The sequence below is a fragment of the Xyrauchen texanus genome, chromosome 13, assembly GCF_025860055.1.
Source record: "Xyrauchen texanus isolate HMW12.3.18 chromosome 13, RBS_HiC_50CHRs, whole genome shotgun sequence".
NCBI lineage: Eukaryota > Metazoa > Chordata > Actinopteri > Cypriniformes > Catostomidae > Xyrauchen > Xyrauchen texanus.
Genome location: NC_068288.1, coordinates 46,451,724 through 46,461,723, shown reverse-complemented (window position 1 = coordinate 46,461,723; position 10,000 = coordinate 46,451,724). Strand labels below are relative to the sequence as shown.

The following is a 10,000-nucleotide window of genomic DNA, read 5'->3' as shown; positions in this document are numbered from 1 at the left end:
CATTTTGACTGGATGCTAGGCATTGCTAGGGTTTGTAGCTGGTAGCTAGGGCATTTTGACTCATTGCTATGTATTGCAGCTGGTTACTTGGACATTTTGACTGGTTGTTGCAAGGGCCTTATAGCTGGTTGTTAGGGTGTTCTAGCTGGCTGCTATGGCATTTTGCCTTGTACTGTATGTAGTCATTGCTAAGGTGTTGGGACTGGTTGTTAGGGGAGTTGTATCTGGTTGCTAGGACATTTTGCCTGGTTGCTAGGCATAGCTACTTTGTTGTGGCTGGTTGCTTCCTAAGTTGTAGATGGTTGCTTGGACATTTTGGCTGGTTGCTAGGGCATTTTGCCTGGTTGCTTGGGATTGCTAGGTTGTTGTGGTTGTTTGCTAGGATCTTGTAGCTTTGGCCTTTTTGCTGGTTTGCTGCAAGTCATTGTTTGGGTGTTGTGGCTGGTTGCTAGGGAAATTTGCCTTGTTGTGTGGCATTGCTAGGGTGTTGTGGCTGGTTGCTAGGGTGTTGTAGCTGATTTCTAGGGCATTGTGACTCATTGCTAGATTCTTGTAGCTGGTTGCTTGGACATTTTGACTGGTTGCTAGGCATTACTAGGGTGTTAAGGCTGGTTGCTAGGGGAGTTGTAGCTGGTTGCTAGGGCAATTTGCCTGGTTGCTTGGCATTACTAGGGTGTTGTGGCTGATTGCTAAGGTCTTGTAGCTGGTGGTTTGGATATTTTGGTTGGTTGCTAGGTATTGGGCCAAGGCATTCCTTGATCTGATTGGTCACTCACTTTGTTTTGGTTGCCGCCTTCTCATGGGATCGCCGTGGAGGTTTCCACGAGCTCTTTCAGAAAGGTGTTGATGTAATAACAGCGCCCAGAACTAGGGTCGCGGTACTGATCCCACGGCTCCAGTGTTTGCAGTGGCCGTTGTCCCGGCAATGGCTTGGGAGGCTCTGCCCACTGTCTCCTCCCCTGCTCTGACAAGGAATTCTGGGAAATGTTTGCTGGAGATGAAAGCTGAGAAAATAAGGGAAAACATGGGAATGATTAGAAGATAGGCAGTAAATATAGATGGTTGTGGTGCTGGCTTTTATGGCAACTATTTATGCATGCAAGTAGTGTGCACTATTGTAGAGATTTCCTCTTAGTGATTCATTTGTATGTACAAGTCTAATAATTGTGTGTGTGTGTGTGTGTGTCGACGTGTGCATGTCACTAGGTAAAAGAGCTTGAAGCCACAACTGTCAAGAGGAAGTGAGCGAGAACGCCAATATGAACAGTAGAAAGACAGAGAGAGACAAAAACCATTACAAGCCACCTGATGTCACTTCCTGTGCTTTAGGCTGGTTGTGGTACAGCTGCACTTAAAAGCTTTGACTGCAGTGGATTATGGTGAATTTATGCGCTGTAAATCTGCACATCACCAGCAGAGACTCTCTGTATGTGGAGATTGTCATCCAGGGCAGGTTGAAGTGAGTGAGTACATCAGGATTATATCTAACTCATATCTGCTGATGACATATGGCATATGACAGGTGCGATCAGGGTGTCGTACCGCAAACAAACACCAGGTGTTTCTCTCTCTGACATCAACGCCGAATATGACAGAGGCCATATTTAGAGACCTGAATATCATAGAGACATTACGGTTTGCATATAATATTGCATATTGCATGCTTATTGCATATGTGTCATAGGCTTAATGTTTGCAGACTTGATATGTGCTGTTGTTGTTTTTGTCATCACTTTTAGTTAACAGTGTTGAGATGATGGTCAGAGAAACTGTGTACACAGGAACAACATGAAACAAACTGACTCGGAGTAACTAGAATACGCAGGAACAACAGGACTTGACTGGGAATAAAACTCAGGGACCTGGACGGGCACAGGGAACTGTGCAGGCAAAGGGAACTGTGCAGGCAAAGGGAACTGGGAACTGGGCAGGCGCAGGGAACTGGACAGGTGCAGGGAACTGGACGGGCACAGGGAACTGGACGGGCGCAGAGAACTGGGAACTGGACGGGTGCAGAGAACTGGGAACTGGGCGGGCGCAGGGAACTGGGAACTGGGCGGGCGCAGGGAACTGGGTGGGTGCAGGGAACTGGACGGGCGAAGGGAACTGGACGGGCGCAGGGAACTGGGAACTGGGCGGGCGCAGGGAACTGGGTGGGTGCAGGGAACTGGACGGGCACAGGGAACTGGGCAGACGCAGGGCGCAGGGAACTGGGCAGGCGCAGGGAACTGGGCGGGCGCAGGGAACTCGGCGGGCGCAGGGAACTGGGCGGGCGCAGGGAACTGGGCGGGCGCAGGGAACTCGCAAGGAACTGGGCGGGCGCAGGGAACTCGCAAGGAACTGGGCGGGCGCAGGGAACTGGACGGACTCAGGGAACTGGACGGGTGCAGGGAACTGGACAGGCTGGAGCGAGAACAGCCGCCGCCTCCTGGCAGTCAGCAATGGGCTCCTCCCTTCTGGCTTGTTTACTATGTTGTACACTCAAAAAAAATATATTTAAAACCCTTGTGCATCCTTGTGGACATTTTTGGCTTTTTCAGTTTTGTTTTTTTGATAACTTTGTCTGTGTTAATGCTAACTGCATAACATTTTCCACAGGTGTGAATTTTTATTGGAATTTTAATATTTCACCATATTTTCTTTAAAAAAAAATTTTTTGCACTAGTTACACAAAATACTCCCTCTTAGCGTCGTTTTGGACAAAAATGGCCCATTGAAACCCATTAAAACTGCGATTTTTAATCCCAGTGCCGTTTAACTATAAAATTATGCAATCTTGTTTAACATGCTTTCATTACGTTGGCAAGGCTTCAAAATTTACATTTTAAATATTTTTTACCAGATCGTGCCATTTTTTCAGGTTTGGCATATCATCAGCTTTTGTTGTTGTTTTCTGCTGTTTTTGGCTTATGCATATTATAGAGCCAATTAGATACATTATGAATATATAATTGTGTGAGTGTGTTGGTATGGATTTCAGAGTGTGGTTTGTATGTGTCTGAGGCTCTAATAATAAAAATAAAAAATTTCTGTTTAGCATTTATTAAATTGAAAATAATTATAATTATTATTTTTTTTTATAAAAAACAACAGTGGCATTATGTAAACAAATAATATTTTTATGACACTTTTTTGACATGGCCATTTTTAGTGGTAGCTTTTTTTAAAATCTGATACTGCATAAAAAATATGAAAGCATCAAAATGAATGTTGTTGTTAATCATTGACATATCCGAGGCTCTAATAATCAAACAAAAAAAATTCTGCTTAGCATCTATTAAATTGAAAATAATTACTATTTTTCATTTTTTCCTAAAAAAACAACAGTGGCATTATGTAAACAAACCAGCATTTAAAGGGTTAAAATTCTAAAACTGAATGAATGTTTGGTCATTATGATTAGAGCTGATGCTGGTTAAAAAAATTATGTCAGTGAAAGTGGGAAAAAATATAAATCTATAATATTTTTATGACAGTTTTTGGACATGGCCATTTTTGTCCATAATGAACCTATGTGTAACTTTTTTTAATTGATGCACAAGGGTTAAGCCTTTTTAAGGTTTATTCATTTCAATTTCATAACAAAATTTAAATGGTGTAATTTTCAACAAAATGTTATTAATAAACAAAATATTTTGGTATGATTTTTTTTGTTGTTAAATTTTACTCCATTAAATTTGATGGAATTTTGTAGTGAAATAAAAATGTGTAAATCATAAAAAAAAAAAAATACTTAGTTAACAATACTTGTGGCTCTGTGTTTTCCCACTAAAGTCACAACTTACATGATTACTTGTGAGCATGGTTTATCAAGTTATGAATTAATTTATGAATAAATCAATAATAGACCCTTTAAACATTATATGTACGAAATGTGGTAGTTGTGTGTTAATATCTGCCTTTTATAAAGCATTGACTCAGGCATCATCTTTCAGAGGAAATAACAGTGGAAATAAATGGTCATGTGACTACTAATGGACTGTTCACGTTGAATCAAGACAGTTTGCACAGTCACTATTAGTTGCCAACTCTGTTATGATCTTTAAAATTTGTAACAATTGTAACTGGTGAGATTAAATGGGTTTGAAGCACTTTGTAGTACCACATAAATGATATCTGAATATGGTAATCATACAGTACAATGGTATTACCATCTAATACCATCATTGTACCACCAAAGCACGTTTTGTGCATTTGCATTTGCATTTATGCATTTATGCATTTGGCAGACGCTTTTATCCAAAGCGACTTACAGTGCAATCATTACAGGGACAATCCCCCCCGGAACAACCTGGAGTTAAGTGTCTTACTCAAGGACACAATGGTGGTGGCCATGGGGTTAGAACCTGTGACCTTCTGATTAACAGCCCTGTGCTTTAGCCACTACACCACCACCACTTTTGTAAGGTTACTTTAGCACCAGTAGTCCATGTACAGCATGTCTTCCTCTATGCATTATATAAGTAAGTCAGTTAACTGCATGCCGTTGTGGAAACAGCTGGCGGATGAAACAAAGCCTTAAACTTTTTTTCCAATGAGGGCAACTACAGTATATGTATTTATAAACACGAGTGTTTGGGTGGGTATGAGTGTGTATGAAAGTCAGTCACGCCCTGGAAACATGTGAAAATACACAACAAACTTGCACAAGCTTTTATCGCTTGGTGCACAAAACACGATGATGGTAACGATCAACAGAATTGTATTTTTAATTTTTCTTTTCATGACTTTTAAGTGACATTTATAAGTGCAAATGTAACTTAGGTGTCCACATGCTTTTTTGGGTCCACTGTAGGAGATTAAAATTAAATGTTTAATTAGGCTGATGAAGCCCGAAAGAGATAAAGGCGACCGGAGAGGGCGGTGCGACCGAGAGAGTGTTACGGGCAGCTGCCCGACACCTGTGTGTGTCCTTTTGGTTACGTTTATTATAAAAATATTATTTATGTTGTTAAGCCCGTTCTCACCTCCTCCTTTCTACTGAACTGTGTTACTCTGGTGAAGAAACCCGGGAAGGAGGAGTGATGCGTCGTAGAAGAGTCCTCGCCACTACCATCCACCCCAATGGAGCAGCCGCGGTCATCGGCCGGTGGACGGAGGAGCTCGGCCACCTGGAATTGGAGGAATGGCCGCCAACTGTGAGGGGAGAAGGGGGTCCTAGCCGACCGCCTAGAGCGGGAGAACCGCTGCCAGGGGCGGGGGAGACCCCTTCTGTTCCCCGAGAACGCGGCAGGGTGTTCAGTCCACCAGGGGCCGGAGGACTGCCTCCGATCTGCCCGGGCAGGCACGGCTGTCGTCCGTTAGAGGGTGGAGGAGTCTATCTCTTAGGCCGGGGACTAAGCTACGGCGTATCGGAGAACCAGCGATTAAGTGTCCGTGTTGGCTTTTTCCCTCTCTTTTAAATTTTACAGTGTTTTTTTGTTGTTGGGGTACTACACTGTTACAGGAACTACCTCCTATTTTAATCATTGGCTCCCCGGCCTGAGAACGAGGCAGGTATGTGACAGGGCGGAGGCGGTTCGTGATTTTACACACCCGGCCCCTTATCAGACTAATCAAGCCTCCGAGAGGGATAAAGGCCGACTGCGGACGGTGGAGCGACAAGAGAGAGAGCATTTACGAGCAGCTGTCCATCATGTGTGTGTTTGTGTCTTTTGGTTTAAGTTCTTCTCGCCGCCTCCTTTCCATGAATCCCTTTACACTGGTGCCGAAACACGGGAAGGAGGAGGGATACGCCGTAGCGGAGTTCTCGCCGCTACCATTCACCCCAATGGCGCAGCGCGGCCATCTGCTGGGGGACGGAGGAGCTCAGCCGCCTGGAAGTGGCGGAATGGCCACCGACTGCGAGGGGAGAAGGGGGTCCTAGCCAACCAACCGCCTGGAGTGGGAGAACCGCTGCCAGGGGCGGGGGAGACCCCTTCTGTTCCCCGAGAACGCGGCAGGGTGTTCCGTCCACCAGGGGCCGGAGGACTGCCTCCGATCTGCCCGGGCAGGCACGGCTGTCGTCCCTTAGAGGGTGGAGGAGTGGCCGGGGACTAAGCTACGGCATATCGGAGAAGGTTTAAAGTTCTACATTAAAATATAATTTATCTTGTCAAGCCGGTTCTCGCCTCCTCCTTTCCATAAATCCCTTTCCAATCATGTTCTCCAGAGTGATTTGAGAATGTTCCAAAGAGCTCCAATCTGATCACATGTACAAAGAGTTCACACGATCAATGACACTACCTTTGATTGGTCGCCTAGAAATAGTGCAGGATCTAAAATAAGCTCACTCATTTCACATCATAATTGATTTTCTTCATTTTATATGGTTCAAAATCCCAACACATGCAGTGTTAAATTAGATTTTAAGTCCCAGATTTTCAATGCAGTCTCAGCCTTTTGTTTGTGCGTTTGGTGTGAATTGAGTCAGCTCGTGACCTGAATGTGGCTGTAATCCCGATTACTGATCTTAAAGACGTGAGGAAACCAGAAACTAGGCTCTGTTTTTAAACCGAGTGAGCTGCCTTGCTGTCTACAGACTACAGGACCCAAATGAAACCACCTTTGGACTGATTTGGAACATTCTACATAGTGCCTTTGCGTGTCATCTACATGTGCAACAGCCATTGACTTTACTAAAGAGCATCACAACGCAGCCTCCGGGAAGGCTGAGCACTCAACCATGCATGTGACAAAACGGCACCCTACACCCTAGCCTTTAAATTATACTGTCTAGGTAGGCAGCTCACTAGGTTTTAGAGCAGAGCCATAGTGTGACCGTCAGAGAGAAGGATAGAACGAAAGAGAATTAAAGATAAAACTTGCATAGTAATGAGAATATAAAGCAAGATAAAGACTGCAGCTGATGAGTGAGTCATGAAAATATTGTAATAATGTAACGAGTCTCGTCCATCCCTGCAGAAGAGATCAGCTCACACCAGCAGGAATTTCCATACTGGTACAAGCTGATTAATGACAGCTGCAGGATACCACACTTTTTGACCAATTAATTTTAATGACTTTTCCATGACTCATGTAAAATCATTTTTAAAATTCAGTTCAGGGCAAATTTACATTTGTATCCCATGTACTAATCTTTTGATCAAAAAAGTATACTTTGTGTACAACTACTGTCTCCAATAAGACCGGCAACACACACAGATGTTATTCCGCTGGCTTGAGGTCACAGTGATATTATATTATATAATATTTGGTTGCTAAGGAGACTCACAGCATGTAGAGGCTCATGCTACTCTCCACGATCCACACACAACTCACCACACGCCCCATTGAGAGCGAGAACCACTAATCACCACCACGAGGAGGTTACCCCATGTGACTCTACTCTCCCTAGCAACCGGCCCGATATGGTTGCTAAGGAGACTCGCAGCATGTGGAGACTCATGCTAATCTCCACGATCCACACACAACTCACCACACGCCCCATTGAGAGAACCACTAATCACCACCACGAGGAGGTTACCCCATGTGACTCTACTCTCCCTAGCAACCGGGCCAATTTGGTTGCTAAGGAGACTCGCAGCATGTGGAGGCTCATGCTACTCTCCACGATCCACACACAACTCACCACACGCCCCGTTGAGAGCGAGAACCACTAATCACCACCACGAGGAGGTTACCCCATGTGACACTACCCTCCCTAGGAACCGGGCCAATTTGGTTGCTAAGGAGACTCGCAGCATGTGGAGATTCATGCTACTCTCCACGATCCACACACAACTCACCACATGCCCCGTTGAGAGCGAGAACCACTAATCACCACCACGAGGAGGTTACCCCATGTGACTCTACCCTCCCTAGGAACCGGGCCAATTTGGTTGCTTAGGAGACTCATGCTACTCTCCACACACAACTCACCACATGCCACATTGAGAGCGAGAACCACTAATCACCACCATGAGGAGGTTACCCCATGTGACTCTACCCTCCCTAGCAACCGGCCCAATTTGGTTGCTAAGGAGACCTGACTGGAGTCACTCAGCATGCCCTGGATTCAAACTCACGACTCCAGGTGTGACAGTCAGCGTCAATACTCGCTGAGCGAACCAGACCCCCTTTATTACACATTTCTAAAATAATATAATTTGTTTAAAAAGCTTTTCTGAAGTGTTTAAGAAAGTAACTTAATTAGCAATTTGTACTTTTTACTAAAAGTAGTAAAAATAATTTAGTAATCAGTTAAGTAATCAGATTACAATTTTTTAATAAAAATAATAAGTAATTTGTAGTGAAGTACTTTTAGCAGTGTTGGGTAAATTACTCATGGATTACCAATAGTCGAACATTAAACGGAGTAACGAGAAAGTACATTTACAGGTGTGCATGCGAGTTACCTGTATGTTCCCGTCGGTGTATCGGCGTGCAGAGCTGCTCATGTCCCATTGGCTGTAGGATTTGCTGGGGCTGGTTATACCGGGTTTAGAGCCGTTTGAGTCCTGGTACGGGTTCTGGGGTAGATTACTGGAGCTTTGGCTGCGGGCGATTGGGCCTCCAGAATTCAAAAACCCACCCGGAACAGCGAGGTGACCCGAGGGCGAGGCAGAGGAACCGGAGAGTGGTAATGTTGGGAAATGCCCTTTTTGAAACACTCCACCGACACGTGTGTCCATTAAAGCTCTGCCGCTGTTGAGATTCTCCATAGAACGACAGAACTGTTTATCGGGCACTTGACAAACAGACAAGGGAAAACGGTCAAATTACACCGGAACGGAAACACGACATTTCACTCAAAACATGCCATTTTTTTTAAATGCAAAATGGCTTAATATTTTAAGTCTTGTTTACAAAAAAATCTAAACAAATTTATTGATTTTTATGCTTTAAATCTTTTTTACAAAATCTGCCTATTGTGTAAGAAAAATAAACTTGATTTCCCTTTATTTATTTATTAATGAAATTAGTTTTTCTTAACTTTTGGCAAACGGTGTTTTCACATTTTAAGCATAAAACTCACTAAATGTATTTATAATTCTCTGAAAACAAGAACATCTTGTGATGTATCATGTTTTAAGAATGTTTAGATATTTTTTTTTTTAGAAAACAAGACAAAAATACTATTAATTAATGTATTTATTGTGTGTATGAAAGACATTCCCTCAATTACTGTAAATTATACTATATATATATCTTGGTACATCATGAAAATATTAATTTAAAAAATAACAACCTGGCCCATTTATTAAACAGATACGTTAGACATCACAATCATTTAAATAAGATTGCACGATTAATCTGAAAATTTATATTTTTCCCCAGACCTAATTGTCAGTGCATCCTCGAAACACAAACAGATCTAAAGTTTGGCATCACTGATGCTTGTTTGGTGCTTGACAGCCCCTGATTACCGTATGCTCTCAAGTTATGTAAACATTGGTAAAACATAAAACATGAACATTCTGCTAAACATCTGCTTTTTGCGTTCTACGTAAGAAAGAAAGTCAAGTTTGATGACATGAGGGTGAGTAAATGAAAACAGAATTTTAATTCATTCACTAATATTAGTTTTAGTTGCTAAAGCATTTATAAACATTACAAACACACACACACCCATACATATATATACACACACATTCCCTCACACACACTCCCTCACACACACACACACACACACACACACTCCCTCACACACTCTCACTCACACACACACACACAACACACACACACACACACACACACTCAACACACACACACAACACACACACACACTCCCTCACACACTCTCACTCACACACTCAACACACACACACACAACACACACTCACACTCACTCAACACACACACTCACACACACAACAGACACTCACTCAACACACACACTCTCTCTCACACACACACACACACACACACACACACACACACCACACACTCAAACACACACACACACACACACACACTCTCACTCACTCAACACACACACACTCTCTCTCACTCACACTCAACACACACACACACACTCTCTCTCACACACACACACACACACACACACACACACACACAC

The 10,000-nt window shown here is 43.4% G+C and overlaps 1 protein-coding gene across 1 annotated transcript in view; it reads right to left on the bottom strand.

The window, feature by feature from the left end:
• The window catches only part of LOC127653789 (rho GTPase-activating protein 15-like), a 43,414-nt gene that overhangs the window by 31,267 nt on the left and 2,147 nt on the right, over window positions 1-10,000 (bottom strand). The window contains exons 2-3 of the mRNA XM_052140554.1: window positions 8,337-8,668; window positions 801-1,004 (exon numbers count right to left, since the gene is read on the bottom strand). Of these exons, the coding sequence (XP_051996514.1) occupies window positions 801-1,004; window positions 8,337-8,668 (536 nt within the window). The remainder of the gene's footprint in view (window positions 1-800; window positions 1,005-8,336; window positions 8,669-10,000) is intronic.